The sequence below is a fragment of the Zophobas morio genome, unplaced genomic scaffold, assembly GCF_036711695.1.
Source record: "Zophobas morio isolate AGI-343-1 ecotype UQ-CSIRO unplaced genomic scaffold, CSIRO_AGI_Zmor_V1 ptg000002l, whole genome shotgun sequence".
In the NCBI taxonomy this organism is placed as follows: domain Eukaryota; kingdom Metazoa; phylum Arthropoda; class Insecta; order Coleoptera; family Tenebrionidae; genus Zophobas; species Zophobas morio.
This window is the reverse complement of record NW_026972107.1, coordinates 18,763,345-18,787,604: the sequence shown is the minus strand read 5'-3', so window position 1 is coordinate 18,787,604 and position 24,260 is coordinate 18,763,345. Positions and strand designations below refer to the sequence as shown.

General features: G+C 34.9%; 2 protein-coding genes across 11 annotated transcripts in view; both read right to left on the bottom strand.

Moving 5' to 3' along the window:
* Positions 1-8,742, bottom strand: part of LOC135129708 (proton channel OtopLc-like) — a 58,439-nt gene extending 49,697 nt beyond the window's left edge. For 5 of the 9 annotated variants that reach the window (XM_064056957.1, XM_064057006.1, XM_064057014.1 and 2 more), the window contains exon 1: positions 7,175-7,331. In XM_064056957.1, coding sequence (XP_063913027.1) covers positions 7,175-7,255 — 81 coding nt within the window. In that variant the 5' untranslated portion in view covers positions 7,256-7,331. Of the gene's footprint in view, positions 1-6,313; positions 6,628-7,174; positions 7,332-8,486 lie in introns of those variants that run through there. The other 4 variants (XM_064056964.1, XM_064056993.1, XM_064056976.1 and 1 more) reach the window with 3 other exon arrangements.
* A 2,512-nt stretch (positions 8,743-11,254) lies between these two features.
* LOC135129684 (proton channel OtopLc-like) lies at positions 11,255-22,692 on the bottom strand. Of its 2 annotated transcripts, none has more exons than XM_064056930.1 (7): positions 22,166-22,692; positions 15,902-16,093; positions 15,736-15,849; positions 15,052-15,275; positions 14,619-14,798; positions 14,162-14,322; positions 11,255-13,988 (listed from the first exon to the last, which is right to left on the bottom strand). In XM_064056930.1, exons 1-7 carry the CDS (start codon positions 22,369-22,371, stop codon positions 12,828-12,830), a joined length of 2,238 nt encoding a protein of 745 aa, XP_063913000.1. In that variant the 5' UTR covers positions 22,372-22,692; the 3' UTR covers positions 11,255-12,827. The 2 variants fall into 2 exon arrangements, with proteins under 2 accessions (XP_063913000.1, XP_063913009.1); XM_064056939.1 differs by lacking the exon at positions 22,166-22,692 and adding an exon at positions 16,665-16,721 and having other exon boundaries at positions 11,256-13,988.
* Positions 22,693-24,260: the final 1,568 nt, after the last annotated feature.

The window sequence follows — 24,260 nt, the reverse complement described above, 5'->3', positions numbered from 1 at the left end:
CCATTAGAAGTTAGTGCTTCTACTTTCATTTCTGCATTCTTTATCAGTTGCTCAAATTTTTTTTTGCTTGTGTATTAGCTTCAACGAAAGTGTGCGTACTTAATTTCTCATCATATGCCCCACTAGCCCTCTCATCCCACATTATGGTCACATATTTTCTTGCTTCCTCCTCTTTTTTTCCTGTTTTTTGTCATATTTCAACCTCCAGTGGGATATGTTCGGAATCTATGCTTTCTCCTACTTTGAACTGCGAAATTTTTTCATTTTCATTCACTATTGCATAATGTATTACCGATTGTCCTCTGGGTCCTGCATAGATTAATTCGTCTAATTTCAATGGTTCTTTTCCTTCCTTATTTTCACTTTTGTATTTGGATATTCTTTTCTTTCTACTTTTTATTCCTCTTTTTTTCTCGTATTCTTGCATTGAAACCTCCACCCAAAATTACATGGTCCTTATCATTTATTTCTATTTATCCTTTATTTTTTCTTTCGTTGTTGTCATATCCTTACTTATATTGTTCCAATAATGTACCATTTGTTTCCTTTTATTATGATGGTCCATATCATTAATCCTTCTTCTTCCCAACAGTTTATCTTCCCTTTCTTGTTTTACCCCCAATATTAATCCCCAAGCTCTTCCTTTCTTCGTTTCGGCTTCTACCCCCTGACATATCCACTTAAATTCCCTTGGTTTTTCTTTTTCTCTTTTTTACTTGTATCTGTTTCTACTAAACCTACAATATCAAAATTCGCTTTCTTCCTTTGGTCTTTTATTTTTTCCTTATAATTTTTATAATCTTTGTGAATAATCTCAATTTCCTTCATTTGCTTCAGGCTATATTCTTCCCCATTTATATCCAGCTTATTGTACATCATCTTTGCACCATGTCCTTTTTGCTTCGCTTCTTTCTTCACCAATTTCTTACACTTCTCATGTATGTCTTTGCTGTAGTCTTCCTTAATGTATATTCTTGTTTCCTTTAGCTTTTTTTGCCGCTTGAAAGATGTCCATTCTCTTATTTTTAACTCTTACCTCCTATTCTTCTTGTTTCCGTCATTCCTCCTTTATATTCTTCTGTACTTCTATTTTACCCAAATCTTCTTCCAATTTAGGTACTTTTAATTTGCATTTCATTCTCGTTTGCTTCCTGTATTCTATGTATCACAATATTGTTCTTTGTTATCATTCTTTTGAGCGTTTCTATTTTCTCCTCTTCTCCTCTCTAAATTAAGAAGAAAAAAAATGATCAAAGATCCAACAAATTCCGCTTCTTTGAAAAATTATAAAAAAAATTTCTTTCAAATTCAAAGGAGATGCCGTTCGCAGACATACCGACAATATGTTAATATATTTAAAGCAAATAATTATGTTTATACATCGAAAGAATGTCACGTCGAAATTTGTTTAATTTGAATGAGTTGTTTCCTCAGAACAAACAATAATAAATTGATCGAAGACTACAAGTATAATCCGACAAATCCAGCTCTTTAAAAAAATATAAAATTTGATTGCACGATTTTCGTTTTGTGATAACCGCTATAAAGTAAAAACCAGCGACATAAATAAGACCCCCGCAGCCCCTGCACCATACGGACAATAATGTAAAATATGGTTAAAGCACATAACTAACGGAATAAAATGTTCTTTAGCTCTAGGTAATAGCAATCTGAAGCTCAAGTGTTTATTTATGTTTATACATCGAAAGAATGTCACGTAGAAATTAGTTTGATTTGAATGAGTTTGTCTTCCCAAAACATAGGACTAAATGATTCATAAGAAAAAACGTATTAGTCTACTAAAAATAATGGACCATCCCAAGACTTGAGTAAATATAATTTATCTAATTAATTTCAACAATCGTTTCTCAGATAAATTGTAAATTTTGAGATGACCTGACCATCTTTTGGGGAACATGACAATTTTGATTAGCGTTTAGATTTCAAATACACCGAAGAGTGACCAGTCTGAACCGCTTAAACTATGCAAAAATTGTAAATAAGAAAATAAATAATGATGATGATACTTAATAATAAATAATACAAATATTTTATTTTACGTTAAATATTAAATAGAATTTAAACTTGAATGAAATAAGAAAGCGTAGGCATACATTTTAATTTCTATGACGAAGAAAATGTATGGCCATGGAGTATCAAATTAATTAGGAATTCTAAATTCAATACCTAGAGATATATTTTTTAAATTACCGCGAATGTAACGTGACGACATAAAACAAATTGCTAACAACATTTTTCTGCCTAAAAATAGGAAACAACCATAACCACATATTCAAAATATTAACTTAATAACTAGTTTCTAACCTACTATTAGAATTTACTATAATGTATAATTTTGGAAACAATATAACTACTGGCATGTAAATAACAAATTAGTACGTGTGTGCTTTAAAACGCAATTCATACTGAACGAAAATGTTTAATGACGGATAATAATGTTCATAAATAGTAATAGTTCACTAACTTACTTCCTGAACAATCTATAGAATACTAACAACTAGTAGCGTAAAGTCGACTTGAATGCAGTTATAAAAAATTGACGTTCTTCTACTCTCATCACTAAATGCAATACTGAACATCTTGGAAATAGTGGAACTAGGCAATTACAGTAATGGACGTAACAACAAGTAAAGGCTTGGTCAATTGATTAGGTTGTTGGGTTAGTTTGAAACCATTAGTGCTACGTTGCCGCGAATCACTTAAGAGTTTTAATTTTTCGATAAGTAACAACAAGGCCGTAAAATTAATAAATCGCCGACACATATTACAGAACAAGAGAATAAATAAATGTTAAACTTATGAATGAACGATGCATAAATAATAGCTTCGGGCGTGAAAATTTGATGCAGTATTATGAATGGTACGCTGGTAATTGTGATGAGTTAAAATAGCACGTTGAACAAATAAGGAACTAAGTATATACCGGAAATATGCCAGGAAGTTATTTGGTTTGCATAGCAAATATTTAGAAGAATTTTTTGCTAACAGATGTTTGGATGTGTTTATTATTATTTGTTATAATTATAATATGTAATTTTTCATCAATGGAATATATATCGAAAGAGTAATAAAAAAGACGATCAAAGACGGCCACAGATTTTTGAAATTTTACGTGAATTATTTTACAAATTACATCCGTTCTCTTACAAGATCTAGATTTTAAAGCGAATAAAAAAAATTGAATTTTTTCGAAAATATTCATTTATTTCAACGTCTGAAAGTGATGATAAATAAATTTTAGTTAAAGTGTTGTAATTTCAAATATTGCTGTTCAAATTTCAAAAAGCGCGTCATGTGTTTTCTGAAATAATTGTAGAATTTCGTTCTACGTTCTAAATTTGATCATTTCTTTTAAATTTTAGGAAATAAAAACCGATATCAAGTTTAAATAATGTCATCTTAACAGGATCTAATACCCGTTGATTTTCTTCGTTTGCGAATGTTCCCACAAGAATTTTGTAATTGGGAATCAGTATTTTACAACTACGATCATAAATTTGCATTAACGACTTAGTTATTAAACCAATTACACCAGAAAAATACTTAAGTCAATTAAAACTGCAACAGTAATGAGCCTTATATAGGAGGATGTATGGATAATTAATAACGTCGATTACTATAAACAAGTCTCAAAAATTCCGTTATGTACAAAATAATCGACCAAAATTTGTTATCATGTAGGATTTATGATAAAAAATCGTGAGGGTCTATAGACCTGTCATCACGTTTATTTTTTATTTAGTATAAAAATCTCAGTGAAATATAGATAGCTTACTACACTTTATATAAGTAGTTTTAACACTTCTATCAATTCTTGAGAACTGACATTTTATATTAGAGATGATAAAAGCTTTGATAACACTCGAAAACAAAATTACAGGATCTGTGTGCTACCGATTACCATGTTTATGTGTAGAGTATGAATGTTTAGAAACCAGTGTCGATGTTAAGTGATAAATCCTGATGTTTATTTACGTGACAGTTCATTATGATAATGACATCGACGGCTGCATTGTTACCGATTAGAAATACGTTTTCCACGAACACCCTTAGTTTAAAATTTGTCGAATGATACATTATTACTCCACACCCGAATTCCTTCAATTGCCCTCACGTCCTCAGTAATAAGTTGGAGAATCTAACAATACACTAGTGTATTTCAAAGGGTTCACAAATATAATGATGTCGCACCCTTGTATCACCCTTTATATGTACAGTATTTCCATTAATCTTGACAAACTTCCCTTTGTAGTTATTAACGGAAGTTGAGTGACTCTTGTCACTGATTCCCGGAAATTTTATCAAATTCTAATTTTTCACCTCTGTCTGAATTTCATTGTTGTTATATCTTTATGACCCTATTGACTCGAGAAGCGATGGATAAAAATATATAAAGCAAAACAATCAAACAACTTCAAGAAAAGTAAATCTTTAATCTTCACAAAGTCTCGTTCCCAACTTTTAAATTTAGATTTTTCTGCTAAAAATTAACAGGGTTTTTTTATTTGTTACGCCATGACACAGTTCTCTTTAGAAAATAACTTAATATGCTGCGATACCAGTTTATATCTGAGAAATCCACAACTGTTTTGTATACAATGGTTACTAAGTAGGTAATTCGTAAAATTTCTACATTTGAATGCGTAACGATAAAAAACATCTTTGTAAAACAAATTATGCTAATTATAGTAAAAATCACTTGATACATCTTTCGTTGGTGTTGCAAATTGCTTGGGTGTTTAGGAATCGTAAAATATTGAGTATTACGCTATAGAGTCATTAGTGATATATATTTTTACAAAATGTTGCAGTGTTTTTTTTAACTTATCTTCCTCATATTTCTTTAAAATGTTATACAATTTAGATTTTTTGCGAAAATCAGGATATCTAGAATCAAAAGTTAAGACGGATTCATAAACCACAAGGACTTCCAAGAGTATATTACTTTGTAAAATTTATATAGCATTTACCAAGTAAAATTGTGAGGTGATGTCATCAAATTGCTGGTGGGGATGATTAGAAAAATTTTAGTTAATACTTTATCATCAACATAGCATTCCTAAAATACATATTAAATTTGGCAACAATCGGTCCGATAAATCTGAAGATTATGTGTTTAATAGAATCGACACAGACGACAGACAGACAGACAGACAGACAGAAACGGGGAACCTATTTTTCATACTCTAGAGTTTCGCTCAGGAAGTAAAAAAACAAGTGATCGTAATAATTCTAAATGTTAAGTGTCTTATCATTAACGTTGGAAAAATTATGCATGAATTAGTGATTGCTTTAATCAACAGTTATATTATTGTTAGTTAATTTTATATTAAAAAGAGAGAAAAGTAGCTTAAAGTACCCTAATTAAACTATTATTAAAATAAAAAAAGTTTTCAAATAAAATTTATTACATTTTGTCGCATTAATAACTGTATTATTGGTTTGTACGAAATAATACAATCTGTGTTTCCTCGTGAATTTCACCGCTGACAAACAAGAACATATCCTATACATTTCTCGCAATGTTAATGTCAGTACCATTCACAACAAATATGCACTTCATCTGGAATTAATGTGACAAAGTACATGCCAGAATCATAAGTTCCTGCAGGCGTCTCTCGATAACGCCTGCATTCAATTAAACCATATTTCATGGTAATCATAAATGACTTTACCTTATACTTGATTTAAATTTATGTGCGCTTAGAGGCCATTAACACCTACCTTCTGTATTACTTTACTCAGAGCAATTAAATCACATCACTCATTTAATTATGCCTTGTGTCTAAACTCAGCATCCCCGGAACTGTTACGTATCATTAACAAAACAAAGCAGTTGTGGCACCTTTTATTTACATATCATCCCCTAAACGTCAAAACAAATAGCCGTGCTTGACCTGAAAATTTGCGCGCGAAATAATGATCACTCAATTTCTGAATACGTAATTGCGGAATCGAATTAATTTTCGGTGATGGATGATGTGTTCTCAATCAGGAATAGATAATGAATTGAAAATGAGATGAAAATTTATTGAAATGAATGTCACCTTCGTTGTAGGAATGACGCTTTTTAATTTAGAGATATAGGTCACACCCTATCCTATATCGATCAAAACAAAAAGCGCAAAAGCTCGCCTCAACATATTTTTGACCCGGCTGTTCGCATAATGTTAAATTTACTCTTTTTCTTACTCTGCCAACATACTAAAAACGTGTGTTCTCGATTTTTGATTTTTTGATATCATCGCCGACAAAAGAACTAAATAAATTGGCGGCTATTTTTGGCACTTACCTAGAAGTTAGCAGGAACAGGCGCCTCCGAAATACTTGGTGCATCAAAGGTGCATGGTGCAAGGACAACAAAAACAAATGCCTGCGTCATCCTGAGACCGCGTCAGCAACGAAAAGTTTCCCCGGAAATGTCATCGGAAGGGTAGCAGACGTGACTCGGCGGTTAACATAAACAAACCGGAAACAAGTCCGTCTATATTCACAAAATAAAGCAACAAAAGTGCGTCGTGCGTACAACTAGTCTACTGCGATTAGGTCGACGGACTCGGGGCCAACTTGATGGTAGCTTTGCCACTGCGCCGCGCATTTGTCCCGGATTCCCCGCTCTCGACGATTACCTACTGACAATTTTCGCTAATTCGGGGTTCATAGGTTATATAAGGGATGAAGGCCGCGTGCTCTTCACACGCCCCGCGTGGGCAGACGTAGGCGGCCGTGGATGTCAATACCTACACATTTTTTCCAAAATTCCGCCAACTATGAAACACACTGTATGAATAACAGCGTGTAGCTATCCCGGAACATTCAACGACCGATAAATAAGCGGCCGTGTCAACTATTATGTCTTTTGCAAAATTTTGACTTTGGACGCAAACTGGTGAGACATACTGTACATGTAGTGTTTTTTAAAAATTTCGCAAAATTGAGTGTGACACAGTGTACAAACTCCGGAAGCCTTAACGACTAATGAAACACAGATACATGCACAAATGTTTAGATTAAGAGCTATAATTATTGTGCGGCAGCATGACCCTATTCTACGGCAAGCACTTTCCAAAAATAATAGCAATTAGAAGCTCACGCAACCCACAACAAAATCAAAATGTTACAAAAACGAAAATCAGAGCAAAAGCTCACTTACAATTTTAACTTTACATTTGATGGCTTTCTGGTATCTGTCATCGTTTAAGCTCCCGCTGTCGCTCTTAATAGAACTGCTCATGTTTTGTTTTTTTCATTATCGTTTAAAAATTATAAACTGGCTACAAGTGCATGATGATAGGAGAATGCACTTATACTAACATCTGAAATCGTTATGCGCGAATGTGTGTTGGTGGTGTTGACTAGAGCGTCCACCGTCAGTCGTCGTGGAGGCGCCACTGTCTAACAGCGTCAAGCAGTCTGCTTATAACTAGGACTCGTCCTGGAGGAGCTCTTAGAATCAGGTCACCGGGAAATACACTCCTGATTATTAATTTCGTAATAAATTACCAATTTGTCTCCATTTCAGGAAGTTAAAGGGTAATGGAACATAAATTGCACGACGTATCGAAATTCGATTACACTAAAATGACGCTTCTAAAATAGAGCGATCTTCGGAGATGACTCACTTGATAGTTAATCAAGTTGACTGTTCCGCTAAAAAATAACACAAATATACAGTGAGCTTCTCGGAAATGCGTAGCGTTATATATAGAGCCGCCCAAAATTAGGTCAACGCACAGGTGCCTCCTAAAGGATCTCTTTCGCGTATACTACACAGAAATCTTTTGATTTTTAGTCACGTATTACACGCTTGAGCCTGTCGTGCGAGAGGGTGGCTATTTCTGTCCCTCATGCCTCGGCACCCCTCGTAGTCCACGCACAAATTATTACGCATCAAGTGCTTCAGATATAGCCCTCCGTCTAATAATTAGATTTTCGTGGCAAATGGTCCAAAAATAGACACAACTTAGTACCTAGTGGTATTTTTAGTAGACAACAACAACTTGGTACGAGAATCGATTTTTTAACAAGATACAAAATCGAAGTTAATGGACCAAGTTTAAAAGTAATAACACATTTCAACTTCGAAAATGACGCAATAAATGCGGAAATGCATTTAATGCGGCAACCTTAGGGGTCGTTTATCCCCTCCAAACACCTGTTTCTATAAGTGAACAAAGAAGCATCGGGACGCCACCAACGCCGATCGAACGCCACTACTACCCTTGCGGAAAAAGTTCGATCCAAAACAAAAATTTTAGAGGGAAAAATTACAACAAAGAAATTGTGCGCAAATACATTTATATTTCCTCTTTCGCACTTCAGAACTCAAATCTCGTTCCAATTTCTTATACATTTGTACTAATTTAGCTTAAACATTGACGCGCATTATTAATAAAATGTCGAAACATGTACCTAATTTTAGCACTTGCTTCGTGTGTTAAATGCAAATTAAAAAAGCTACTTACCACCCCATATTTCCCTTGTTAATTCGAACTTCCATCCATCAGAACACTCTGTCTGTTGTTTCCGATTTTATTTCCTTTATTTTCTTCGTGACAATACGATATGAAAAGCTGATATGTGATTGGTATTTTCAGTTAAATTTGTAACATTTTAAAATGAAATCGTTCACTGCGTCTTGTAAAATGAAAAGCTCGCGTGTTACCGCACCTAACTCTGAAATTACTATACTCAACGTTGCATTGCGTTGGTGACTGTAGAATGCGTTTTAGTGTTTTGGTTTCCCCCTACTACTGTTTGTATCACGTGACTTGGGTTAGGGGTTCTGAAATGAGGACCCTTGCGTATAATATACCATCGGGTCTGGACCACCCCCTCGAAGTCATCTTGCCGTTTCCGATGTAAATTTTTTAATAGGGTGCAGTATAGTTTTTTCATTTTAGGGTTCACATGTTCTCATGTCAAGAACTGAAGTGCTGTAACCTTATATATTTTCTTACGAGTTCTGGCTTTTAGCTTTAAGTGTCAAGAGACATTAAAATAAACTACACTACACTCTCTAAGTGTTAAAAGTACCCGTATGTTTGTATGTTGTTTGACATTATGGCCAAAACACAATTATTTGTTTTATTTTTGTACCATTTTCACAGGGAATTTCACCCTCTTTTTTCTTTTTAAATTCATTTTTACGTACGATAATGCTAAAGATAGTTCTCTTGTTGGTACGCATTGTACTGTTTGATTATTACAAATATAAACATTGCTGTCAAGGCGCCGCCATCTAAGATGGTGATAGCATCTATTTCCTTTTGTTCTTCCTGTCAGTGTCAATCACCTCGCTCACTGTCACATTTCGGTCCACCTATAGCTTTATATAGGAAGGAATCGGAAACGCTTCTGTACTATAAAACCCGGAAACTATCAACTCTGAATGGTATGCTTCTACTAAATGATGCAGGCTTTTCTTTACAGTAGTCCTCCCCTTTCACCCTATTCTAATCAAAATTCTCCTCCGACCCCTTTAAACCTTCTGGCTTGTATCTCCCTTTTACTCATTTATTAGGACCGTGTTTGTATACATTTTTATTTCTTCATTTTCGTGCCAAATCGAAATTGCTAAATCTAGTGGATTAAACCAAGAAGGGAAATGGAGCACAGAAATAGATTAACTTTATATTATACTTAAACGAAAATTTTTTACGCGTTTTATGCACTTGATCAGAACTCAATAATAATAATAGTACAATAATCTGTAAGCTTTAGTAATCAGAGACAACACAATAGAATGATTGTTCCTTTAAATTCAATTTAGTATGTACCACATTAGCATTCATTTGAAAGTCCACGGTCAATTAACTTCGTTATAAATTTAACTACATACATATAATATAGGTACACAAGAAAAAAATGACATATGTATTGTTTATTTGTATTTTAATAAAATCGATTACGCAGGCGCAATTTACAGTTGTTAAAAATATGTGCATGCCATTTTTTATCAAATGTTGTTTACGATATTATTCCCACGAAAACGGATGCTGCATATCTAAAGAAGTACCACCGGTTATAAGTAATAAGAACTCATGTATAATTCGTTGTTGCAAATTTGAATAGCTAGAAACACTAAAATTAGATTTAGTGGTTAACCTTCCATTATGTGGCTAATGGTAAAACAAATGCGTTGATGGCTTCAGGTAGTGAAAGTAACCTTCTTTGCAATATAAATCTAGGATCATTTTTAAAGTAGGTGTAGTAGTTCTATTTGTGCGGCTGTATTTAAAATTGGCATTTGTAGATTTTTACATCGCTTAATTTATTTGTCGATAATTATATAAGAAGCTTCACTTTTTTTCATTGTGCTCGAGGCGTACAAATTCTAATGAGTTTATAAAAGATAAATGAAATTACTAAACAATGAAGTGTTAAATGAATCAAGTTTACACAGCATATTAAATACGTATGTGACATTAAACAGTGAGTAAATTTGAAATGACTATAATCAGGATCAAAGAAACCTGACATTTTAATACTTATATAAAGTTTTTTCATCAGTGCGAAATGTTAAATAATAATAATAGATACTTTGCCCTGAATAATGTTAAAATATTTTTCATGTTCAACATCATAGTCGATAAGTTCTTTTACGTTTTGCATGCTATGTCGTGTCCCAGATCAATATCAAATTATTGACAAGCTAATTTTAACTGAAATAAATGTTAAGTTAATTTGACAACAAGATATACGTTCAACGGCACGGAGCCTACGGAAAACATGGTACTTATCGAACACTGTTTGGATGCATGTTAAGTCTTTAAAAAATGAACGAAATTTAAAATTAAATTTAAATAATACGCCTATAAGTATTATAAAAAATACTTACCAATGATATTTAATCAGTTTTTTCATCATTTTAAAGTCAAGCGGCAACAGTATTTTATTCGAAATTTTAAAGCAAATAAATAAGAAGTAAAAATCTCCAGTCACAATGTAGTTCATAATCAAAACTGACACTCTTACAAGAATTGGTTTTCTAACAAATAAATTTAACTTTGCACGGATTTTATAAGATTACTTTTGTTTTTCCATGAGAGACGACATTCGTTTTGCGCCAGGAGAAAGATAAAACTTCGGTACAGAACTTTTTATTAGCACTTTGCGAAATTGGAAGAGTGAGTAAATCTAAGGGCAAGATAAAACGTCGTAAGTAGGGTGGAATAAATTTGACTCAGTTTTAAATTGCGTAATACTTTATTACCATACATTCAGTAAACTTGCAATTAAAATTAACATTTAAATAAATAAAATAAGATCTATATACAATAAAATTGTAAATTCATAACAAATAATTTATGAATAAATTATTTACATTCTCAAATAATCTTAAACTAATATGGCACAGAACAAAATTTAAAAGCATTCTGATTGGCACCATTTTTTTTTTTTTTGGTAAAACAAATACACAAATTTAACATTTAAAACTACCGATTAACCTCATAGATAGATATACCTTATCAAAATCGTTAAGACGCATCTAGTATTATAAACTACAAAATATTGTTCCCCAAAATTTGTACATAACAAAAGATTATTATATTACTTTCAACGAGATCAACAACAGAAAATTATAACAAAAATCTCGTTGTCCCGAGAGGTAAAAGTTTGCTGTACTACTACATCGATAAGCAGTTGAGCAAAGTGGAGGTTGGATTGGTGACATTCTTGTGTAAAGATTAATAAATTTTAAATAGGCTGATCGTGGTGTTTGGACAGTGCGAATAATTAGGAATTATTTATTTAATGCGAATTTGTACTTTTCGTGGCTATGTCATAGGAAGACGGACTTGTAAATTGTTATAAAAACGTGTAAATTGTGTGTAAAAAGGTCAAAGCGATGATATGAAGGAGGGTTACTCTATATCAGTCTACAAACACTAACACGAAAATATGTTTTGGATTATTTGATGTTATTAATCGTTATTGTTATTTGAATATTATTAACCCTGTTCGAATCGATCAAACTTCTGTTTCTAGACTACAAAGTAAATTATTTACCTACTGTTTTACATTCCACGGCCTTTGTATCGAACACAGTGAACTATTTCTCTTGACGTAAACCCATTAATATGATTTATGACTATAAAGGTGGATGTTACGCAACTCATCACTTCAACAGTCAAATAGGACATTATTATTCAGCCATTACTACATTAGGCGAATTTATTTCGTCTGCGGAAGGAAATCTTAATACAGGCCGTATCATGTCAGGGTTTAACTACGGATAAATCCCTCCAAAAATATGACCAAGCCTTTTGCAAAAATACTGCAACTGGTTAAAAAAAAATCAATGCAACTTGAACAGAAAAAGCTTGATTTTTGAGCATTCCTAAGGGAGTATCAGTCTTGATAACCAACCATGTAAACACTTAATTACGTACTTACAAAATTTACATATAAGTTGAAGAGGATAATATGAGAACTACTTAGGTTAGAATGGCTCGCTTGGGGGATATGTAGCAAAAAATCCTTGAAAATATGCATTGGATTTTGCATATCCAATTTCCCTGAAGTCTTGCAACTACCAAGTTATGTAATATATACTCGTAATACAGTGTCATAAAATACAAGATTTAATTAAAGACGACTTACACGTTATTCGAACCTGGATAAGATTTTCCTGATCGATAAATAACATTTGTTTCGTCTAAGATAAGCAAAAATAAATCAGAATTGCCCTAACACACGCACACACAAACGGTTCGTAGCATCATTCTTGGAATACTTCAGTCTTAAAAAAAAATCCAAAAATCGAATACTTGTATTAAAAAAGACTAGATAATTTCCGACCGCTACATGTAGGTCGGTTTGATTTTATATGCACGTTTCCAAATTTCACATAAGCAAACAGTCGAATGAAATCTGTAGAAAATCGCCAACGGCATCGATACATGCGTGATTATAGTCCAAGCCCATAAGCCATAAAAGTGTAATTGTATGGGATGGGATTCAGCCCGCGACTTCTCCAAAGTGTTGATCGCCCACATCGCTAAATTTGTGACTAAGAGAAAAGTTACGATTTGCCTTCCGGGTTTCCTTCGGATTTGCTCTGGCGTAACGCAACTCCTTCTCGAAGCGTCCAGTATAAAAATGGTTTGACAAGTGGTTTGCAGGAGTGACGCTAACGCGGTCACCAGTACTAAAACTGTATTTCTCTGTATGGTGAACTGTCCTCCGATTATAGTAAAAGTACTATAAATAAACATTCCAGTTTGGGCACCGATTAGGAGGATGTTATCTAATTGTAAATTCTTGCTGCCGTCGTATTTGAGTTGGCGAACCTGCCACATACCGAGTATGGCAGCTAGAGTGGTCAAGGCGTACAGCGTCAACTCGCAAATGTTCACTTCTATAACCGCCAGGCCGACAAATTCTGACCGCGAGATCAACACGAAGAACAAAATGAGAGAGATTATCGTGAGGACTAGAAGCAATATTCCGACGAAGAGACCCTTGTGGGCTCTGGCACAATCGACGGAGTAGTGATGCGGACTCCTTTTGTAGGCTGCAAGGTCGGTTCTTGCTTTAGAATTGCTGCTAAGCGGCAGTTTTGATATGTTCTTCCACATCACGTACAAAATGGCCGCACATATCAAACTGTACTCTATCGTGCAAGGGAAAAGGAACGGCGAGGCGTCTTGTACTAAGGAACCTATTATGTTAGTACGTCTACACTCGTAAAGATGATGCGGACCCTTGAGACCCCTAGCCACGATGTGGTGGCCGTGCGCTTCCGGAGGATGATCCACTGGGACAGCCGGAAGCCCCAGTATATTGTTCTTGAACGGTATCCTATGGGATATTCGCAAGGAGTTGTTTTCCGGGTTGTAGAACGTCAAGATTTCGTGTTTGGTTTCTTGCACCAACACGTTCAACCAGACGGAAAGATTCGTTCCAATCATGTGCATCAAACCGAATCTAGCTGCAACTTTGTGTCTGTACACCCTCATTTGCTGCAACAAACAACAACTAGATGGAGCCGACGTCCAAAATCAATAAAGTGAGTGGGAACGGACGTCAGAGAGGTCGCGGTTTGGAAGAAGTGGGTCGATACAACCGCAGCCAACAGGTAAATGAGCAATTTGCGGATGGAAATGTTCGGTAGACACGCAATGGTCATGCTTACCTCGTTATTTAAGAAGATGAAATACATTTGTATAAAAATAAACGCCATTCGAGTCGCTGGCGTTAATGCTAATAGGACGTTATGGCATTTGGTGTCTCTTTCTAACTCAAAATATTGTCCAAATTCCAGTCCTGAATATATCATGCTTCCAATTCCGAAAGCTGCAATAAAAGGGGTTTATGGGAGTTGGTAATTGAAAAGCGCACGGTTGTAAAAGGGAGTCACAGTTTTAGGATGGTCTTGAATATACAAATTGCTTACAGTCACGAAACAACTGACGGAAAATTGAGATTTACTATTTCAAATATGACACAAATTTGAACTGCTTTAATTTAATTAGTGGAGCTGTTTACTTAATTTCAAAGATTCTGAGCTATGAGACTACGTGTGTGAATCTTTCCTACTAGTGTGACTCCCCTTTTATGTTAGAGTGGTCTAAACGATCAAGTTTTATTACCGACAGCCCCCATGCGCAGATAAAAACTTCCATAATGGTTCTGTTTGGTCACCGATGGTAAGGAAGCTCGCCTCGGTCTATTGTATATTTGCGAACTGGCCGTATCTGCACTAGTCTCCCCTGTATCATTATCGGATTCTTCGTCCGTAATACTCTCCTCCTTCCCACTTTTAGGACTTTCTGAAAGTAAAAGAGTGACTGTTTTTTACGAACCATTTACATTCAACTATCGTGGGGGACCGTTCCTGCAACATTGCAAGCAACTTTAGCCCACAACAAGCAGTTGATTTACGACACCGATTTGCTTGCGAGTGCATAAATCAAACATGTGTAAAATTAAGCGTCACCAACATGAAACTGGAACCATCGTCAAGCAGAATTTGTAATCTGAATAAACAGAACGAACTGGTTATGAGAGAGGAAAGATTCTTACTATTGCTTGCTTCCACTTCTCGTTTTCTTTTTCTTTTATCTCTGAGCAGCACCGTGTACATGTAGAGGAGAAAGAACATGCTCCCGATGTAGAGATAGAGATAGTAAGCTTCGTAAAATGATGGAGGAATGTATGTTGAAATAACTTCCGCCATCGGAAACGCTGTTCCCATCACCACCAATAATTTCCCGTACAGAGCCGACAAAGTCGTCGCCAAAGCGTCTCTGTAATAGAGCAATCAACGTAGCAATTAAAAGCGTAATTAAAACGAGAATTTTGTGCGTTTTTGTACACTCTTCGCTCAACGAAAATAAAATTTCATTTTCTTGGTGTTTCGGGCGTAGCCATAAAAAGCGACAGGCGGAATATATTGCACAGTAAATTTTATTGATGCAATATGTTCCCCCCCGACTTCGTGTTTTGGCATGCACTTCGAGATGATCGAAATTATTATGGACACACTCAATAACACGCCAGAAGTGTAATTCTTCTCCCCTTAAGAAGAATGGGATAAATCGGAACCGCCGATTGAAAAATCAATACCGATACGTGCGAAAGACAAGTGCCTAATAAGCCACTCGAGAACAGTCTGTTTAAAGCTTTCGAAAAAGTTTTCACAATGGCCACGAAACAATGAAAGTTTATCTCTTAATTCGCCAAACTGTCGTGAATAATTAAACTTACGCTCCGAGTTGCCTCCACTCTATCTGCTTCTCGGCACGTGAAAGTCGTCTCATCACTGGAAACTGCTGATGGTAGCCTAATGGGGCGACGGCTAAGGGGCCAGGTGATAAAATTCTGAAAGCAGAGAATTTGTGGAGACTTCTGCATTGCAAGAATTCCGCCTTACTTGGGGGGCGAGGCAATGTGAACATGTGCGGTTTGTTTCGTTGATTTTGACGGAGAAGAATGATGACTCAACGTTTCTGGTGATACTATAACGGCGGAAGGGGATGCCGGAGACGGCAGCAGAGGGTCGCCGCCCCCAAGTGCACTGCTTCGACTGCCACCGCTCATGTTTTGGGGTGGTATCGTGGGCCAGCTACAAATAAAATCGCAATTAATGCTCGGTTTTAAAATGGGACCCTTTTTAGTCGTGCTTGTTTCCGTTATGTCACACCCTAGTGCCTATCTTGATTTATGGTGAATAGAAACATTTATTTCCCTTGTACCCACACGTTTCGTGCGATCATTTAAACGCGCTTTTGTGGATGACAGTATCAAAACGACAATACCAGCTAAATTACAATTTGATCAATAGTGGAAGTTCTAAACTACACACTGTGTTCTATTTTAGGCGCCATTTCAGTAAACGTATCACTTAAAGCAGATAAACATCCCCTATTTGTTCCCAGAGTCTTTGCTACAAGAGACAGAGGATCAAGCTGTTAATTGGTCGAGAAGCTCTCCTGGTTTATAATAGCAAAAACTTATCTCGTAGTCAGCACACATGCCAGTACTCGCCTCTTCTTTAACAAGAAACTAAATTTAAATGAAAGCATTCTTAAAATAAGCCACATGTGTCCAACAAATTACGAACGTGACAAAAATAGTAGAATCAAATAAAAGCTCGTTTAAAGTTTGTTAGTATGGGACGGAAATTTTACTGTTACCTTTAATGGCCTTCACTTCTGCGGGTTAGCCGTATCGTTCCACCATCATTGCCCCTGCTAGACAAACTAAAGGGTAAGCGAAGCTGATGGGGCAATTATTCCATTGAGCTAAATCAAATCATTAAAAGAGAGCGAATTGTTTCCCACATGCGGTGGCGAATAATGGAAGCTTTCTGTTCTCGGCCACGTGTAAATTATGTTGCTTTTGGTACTGAAAGCTTTTCAGTACACTCGACGCATGCAATTATATTCTTTCCACTGAAAAACTCGCTGCTCGAGATTCAAGTGGTCATGTGTGGAAAATCCTACTCACAGTTGCGATTATAGGGTCAGCGAACTTTAACATAATTCATTGAACACAGAAGTAACTAAAGGGTAAGTTTCTAAAGTAGGAAACAAACAGGTTTCGTTCGTAGACAGTGAAAAGTTTATCCAATTAAAGGGGATTTTAAAATGTTTCACAACATTCGTTGGCGAACAAAGCCCAATTTCGATTTTCTTCCTCAGTGAACACCTCGAAACAAATATTTCTATTGAGTTTCGGATGAAAAATAAGGTGATCAATAGCTCAAAAACTGAATGGAACATAGGGGGAATAAGGGGAGAATGTTCCACTTTCCGCCTGATCCACATACGTCGGGCTCAATAATTTAATACACGTTTTATTCAGATGGTGTTAATATACATACACAAAGTTATGCTACTTCTAGTATCATTAACTTTAATTTTGATATCGTTTGCATTTTAATGTCCCACAGTTGATATTAAGAGCAAATAACGATCAATAAAAGTTTATGCGATATCATAAACGATTTTCAGTAGGGTATAACTTTTTAAAGCGCACCAAGACAACCTTTTGATTGTGATTTATAATCTGAGCTCAGTCCAAATTAAAGTAATCTAAAAGTCGGTATTGGCTTTCGCTAAAACGTGAAATAGGTGGAGCGAATTTAAAATGGAACAAAATCCTGAGTCCCAGCTGAATGAAGTTCAGTGAAAATTTTATCACACGGGAGATATTAACCGTCATTTTTTCACAAATGAATGATAAAACTACTCTAACCAAAAAATGAGGAGAATTTTTTAAACATTAATTGATTTTGATTAATCACAAATGGCCCTGGCATTTACCAACTCCCTATATATTACAGTTTTAACACAAGGGAAGGTTATTAAAATGTTTACACATTTTTTTAATATATTTTGAATTTAAACTAACTTAACTTTTACTAAAACACGAAATATAACTTGTTTCTGTGCAAGATAATGATATCACGCACGCTCAGATTTCAATTATCTACACCTACCAAACATAAATATAAAGTCTTACTCAAGATTCTAGATTTTTGGGCTTTGTCATAATTATACGTAAATGCCTAAGGCTTAAATTAATAGCATTTGAATTTTACATTAACCCCTGGGATTTGATGTACTCCCCTACTAAAGCATTAATTTTAAATTTAAACAGGCTTTCATTAGCTCAACAAGGCGTATCAAGCAGTGAAGAATTTTTTATATCAAAAATCTGTGCTGATAAAACAAGAATAATTTTTACCTGATATTATCATCCAGTTATGACGACGATGTAATTTCGTATTTTAATTAATACGTAATTGTAAATTAGTGATAATGATTAATAATAATGAATAATTTAATTCTGCCTATAAAATTGAAATGGCGTTTCCTAAAAAAATTTAAGGGGACGTTTTTACAAAATTTGACAACAGTTGGTCCAGTAGTTTCTGTCTAACAAAAATCGACAGCGACAGACGACAAACAGGCGGAAACAGGAGACCTATTTTTTAGTACTTATCTCGTAGTCATGAAACGTAGTAGGTCATGAAACGTCAAGAACTACCCATTCGTCGGATGGACCCTACTACAATAATTCCTTGGCTTACTCTGCAGAAGTAAAAATGGAACTGATTATTACTATCAAACCAAAACTAAAGTATCATTTTTTCACTTTAAATCCGGCATATTACACCGGACATTTCAAGTGGTATTCACTTGTCAATATTTCTACAAACATTAGAAAGGAACATTTTTTTATATTTTACTGTCTTCATAATGAAGTAAATCAAAATGTTTCATATTTTTTATTTTTAAACATTGGAAAACCAAAACAACAAGAAATTGGTCAAAACAACCTTAGTTATCGCCTTGGAAGTAAAAATGATTCTGAAAAGAAGCATTTCATTTAAAATTATTTCTGAGAAGTCATATTTCAAAACATCATCATTTTCAACGCAAATAAAGCATGCCAACATAAATAAAGGGTATATGTGTATTCAACAGCACTTCAGCGTCTGTTGTGACCCGAATAAAGTGACAAAAATCGGATTTTACAGTGCTGACTTAATCTTCTCACAGTAATATCATAAAACTTTAACACATAAAGTTGTTCACAGCTTATGGCCTGTATCGTAACTGCCACCTTTTTCTTATCGTACGGATATGGAAAAAGAAACTTGAATGATGACGCTAATAACGAAGAAAAAGTTATCGCGAACATAACGGAAGTGATTTTCGCAATCGCAAATTTAAAATTTACTAATACATCCTGTCTTTGGCTATTATTTTTAATAATTATTTTATGCGTTAGAAAAAGTGTCAATTTTCCCGTAGATTAGAAGTGATGGGACAGTCCCTACTATACAAATGCAGATATTTCGGAACCCCAGATCAACGTGTGTTGCCCTTGGGGCTAACTGTATCCTGCCCAACAGTGATCTCATATATTTTTAACATAAATCGAAAAGGCTTCCTAAGGAAAGAAGCGGGCCATTCACCCCTTGTGATGCAAAAAGCCACTTTAATTTTTTAAACAGCATTTAACATTTTATTTTCTTGAATAGTATTCTAAAAATTCTGTAGTTGCTTCAAAACTTATTATGAAAAACATTCTTTAAAAGTATGTATCCGAACTTTTTGAAAATGGAAAACGATCATGTGATTTATTTTGCTTATCATCAACTAAATGTCACTGTAACCAGAAAAATAGTCCATCGAAAACCACACGATCATAAATCTTTTCGTGGAAGCAATATTTTTGTTTTTATCTCTTACTAAAACAAAGCGCCAAATCATTGGTTTTCAAACAGAAATCGTAAAAATGGTCTCACATATCTCAATGGAACAACTTTCAGGTTGTGAAGCGATAAGAAAAGCAGTAAACTGTTATCTCGGGTAATGTGACAAATTAAAAGACAAAATTTTAACAAATCACGTTAGATAATGAAAACCATGAAAATCACCGTAAATTGTGATAGTAACTAGTTGTCATTCTGGATATGTACGCCACCATTCGTTTTATCTTCTAAAATATTTCTGACGTAGACTTTTTAATTAATAAAAGTTGAGGTGAGTTAATAATCCAATCCCTCTATGAATTTAAAATTTCTGCAGAAACATCAAAGCCCAAAAAGCAAAAGCTTCCATGAATATTTAAAATTTCGCCAAAGATGCGTACACGTTTTTTAAAACAGAAATGATCCAATTTTCTTTATCAGCTACGCCGCTATAACCTCGTGATATTTATTTTTGTACCAGGCTATATGTTCCTCTTTTTGTCGCCTCCCTCATTTACTTAAATGTGTAAAAACCAAGCGAGTCGTAAGTTATCGGGTTTCTTTTTCCAAGAGCTTCTTGCTGCTTATTTTGGTTTTTGTGGGAAAGCCTTTGTAAAATATGCATGCACGACAAGTAGCATGTTACAAAAACACAGCCCCCTCCCACCTTTGGTAATGGAAATACACCTACACCATAGTTTATGGGGCACTTATTTTCCACTCTGAGAACATGTAAACTGTTATTGACGTGTCAGAATCGAGCGCTCACAAACGTGTAATTTTAAACTTTGTCACTTTAATCATTATCTGATATTTACGCTCCAGAACTGACATGATAGATGACCGTTTATAAATCAAATCATCTACCGTTACAATTTTTCCGCTCGCGAGTTACAGAATTAATTGCCGGCGTTCCCATCAAAGAAACCTCAGGGTATGTTAAACCTGTAGCCTTATTTGGAAGAAATTGAGAGTCAACTATTCAAAATGAACTACTCGTTATAATTCCACTATGTTTGAAAGATATATAAATAATTACATGAGTTTGCTGCTCTTATGCGACAATGTGTTACAGTAGGTTAACACATTCAAGTGATTCATTACAAGGAATAGCTACCTAGAAAGTGGGATGTCAGTTCCTTCGAATTTCAGGTCAGTAAAATTTGTGAATAATATTGCAGAAGGCATAGAAAACAGACAACTTATTGGTAGATATTTCCAAAAAGTGTTCGATTATACTTTACATACAATTTTAATCAATAAATTAAAAAAAAAATCTATAATTTTGATAATATAGAAACATAGAGACATCAAAAATAGAGTTAAGTGTGTATTACAAAACGACAAACAATCAGAATTAAAGTGTATCACCGCGATCGGTTCTGACTCCTACACTGTTTTTCATCTACATAATCATCTCTGTAATAATATTCACGAGGCTGACACTTTTTGCTGATGATGCTACTCTGGCCAATTGTAACTCAACATATGTATTAGGAATTACAGAAAAATGTGTGTGTTTCTATTACTGAAAACATAACATGTCATAACGATCAAACAATTTTGAAAATCTAGAATATAATTAAAGTAAAATTAGTTGTTAGAAAGGTACTGAAAGCCGCTTATTATGCATTGACTTAATACTTCATGACGTATGGTCTGATATGCTGGGGACAAGCTCCGGAAGCAAAGCAGATCTTTATGTTACAACCTAAAGTGATAAGTGCTATTGCTAATGTTGGTTACAGAGATCACGTTCGTTCTAAATTCATTGAATTAAAGCCATTCAAATTTCCATGTCTTCTGTCTAATAAAATCACTAAGAGATGTCGACAGATGGACGAAAACGGGAGACGAATTTTTTCGTATTCTGCGAGCTGTGAAGCATCAAAAAGACATAAATTTAGACTTTTGTGCAAGTATGCATTTCATTTACAATACTGTCTTAGCTGAGGCTAGGGAAATAAAAATAAGAGTTAATTATTTTAAGTAATGTCATCAACTTTTTGAAGAGGAAAAATCGACAACCAATGAAAGACAGAAAATGTGAGCTTTTGTATTCTCACAATGCGGAATATCAAAATTTATTAAATTAGGTATTTTATTGAACTGTATTTTTAATGGATTGAATTGAACCCATGTTAACGGTTCATTTCGTAACAAAAAAGGTGGCTTAAAATTTTCTCGGGGAATAAAGGCTGGGGTATCGACACTGAGGTCTGATTTGTTTACAGACGCGTCCAGGTTACACTTAAGATTAATGACCGTCGTGAGCGAGCACGGAAAAAGCTCTTAATTCTGCGGTAAAGCGTAATTCGTAATTTTTATATTAAAGCACAGCGTGAGAATCGACAGGCTGTGCTGAAAGTGTCGCAGCTCTCACGTTTCAGGAGCGCTTTCTTTCAAGAAAACATTCAATAAATCACGTACCTTTCGCCTTCGGTTTTGCCGTGCCCTAAAGCGGTGGGGGTTGCTGTGGTGTCAGCAGTAGTATCCCCGAGGTCAGCAGCGGAAGTGGTTGCCATCTCTTCAATATCGGAATCAATGCCTTTATCGAAATCCATATAAAAAGAGTCCCTCGAATCGCTGGACCCCCGTCTCAGCTTAAGACTCAAATCCGGCGAACTATCATCCATTGTTATTGTTTTCTATCGATTTGTTATTCCAGCATTAACACACACTTCCGCTTACATTCTTAGTTTTTTCGAAGGCATTGTTTTTGGCTGCGTGACGTAGTACCAAATGGTACTACAGTCGGAACCTGTTACCACTCTACTCACATCACGATTCCTTCGGACAATAATAATAACAAACAAATTTTGTATTTTTGCTCGGAGATGATTCTTCGAGAACCATAAAAGACTACATCACACGATTTGTACTTTCATCTCACTCATGTTGCAAATTCGCGATGTTTTACATCGTAGCGCTTCCAACGCGATCGTGCGGTCTTTCTATTCCACACACCACTGATGCTCGGTTCTCTTTTATGTTGGAGCGGTAGCTGCAGCGGAGTCAACGACATAGCTATACATCCTACGTAGAGTAGGGGGTGTGTACCACCAGAGGGTAGATAATGCGGGGTGAGGTCGTGCGTTCAGAGTTAAAAGGGTGCGACATCGATTTTGCTCCTTGTTGGAGTTGCGTCACCTTTTTCCTACTTTGTGGAAATCCTGATCCTACTACTACACCGTTCATTCATGGATCCATGTTTTTGTTGCGGAATTGCTAATAAGCTGAGGCGGTGGAATTAAGCTCTGTACTGTTCTCACGGAAAGGGGTAATTATAACTCTCAACGTTGAATATCAGTCTTAGATTTTCTAATATTCGGAAACTAAATAATGGGTCCCCATTTCCAAGGATTACAGATACTACAAAAAAGTAACACTATGTACAAAGATCAATTTAAAAGCAAGCAAAACTCTTAGTTTTTTCAGTTTATAAAAGTATTATGGGATGGCTTTGTTTTATTAGCACTTATTACAATGAAAAATTGAAAAAATATTTGTAGTTGCGATTAAGGCAGAAGAAAGGGAGGAGTGTGTCTACATTGTGTGTGTTTAGCGGTCAGATTATAAAAAAAAAGAAATAACTAAAAGATCATTTCGACCATTTTCGACTTACCTTCATCACCTTAAATTTTTCGAATAAAATTACCTATTTATGGTCCCTCATTTGAAAGATTTCTTTTTGTCAATAACGTGAATTCATGCAGTTTTTTAAAGATTATGCGTACGTACTTGAATGACCCCCCAGAAGCTCAGAACACCAACTAACATCTATTAAATAATAATAAAATATAATAAAATGAAAAAAAAACACTAAAATGTATAAATACATTTCGAATTTTTAGAAGTAGATCAGGCCACTCGACAAAATAAAATTCAATTTCCATCTAGTCAGATAAGCTAATAAAATTCAAAAGCGGAGGTGGATAGGGTTAGTTTTAGCCTTGGCCCCTTTGAATTTTTGTAAGTCTAGTTCGCCATTTAATATAGTAAAATTCAGTCTTCATCCAGTCAAAAAATCCAAAAGCAGAGGTGAATTGGGTTAGTTTTACCTTTTCGTCGAAATTCGAATGTTTATCAATATAAAACCCCCTTTTTGTTCAATAAAATGAGTGAATGTACTTGCTAAACTAAGACTGATTTTGGCAAATGACATACCCTCCAAGAAAACAGAGGGTGGGTGCGCGGGGCTAATACTTGCTAATAAGATAAGACTGATTTTTGACAAATATAGTGGGTGGGCGGGGTTAGTATTGATAAGATAAGACTGATTTTGGCACTTTTGACAGTTTTAATCATTCTTCAACCATTTCTGAAAATTAGTTGAAAACATTTTCTTGTGGATTTCGATATACAGAAGTCATTTTCGACTTTGTTTTTTCGGAAATTCCTACCGTTTTCTCAAAATCGCTAATTGAAATATGGCAGTTTTTACAGTTTCGTCAAAATAGCTCGGTATAAAAATTTTGTGTGTGCATAAAAAAGGAAATTATTATTAATTTTTGTTTCACAAAAA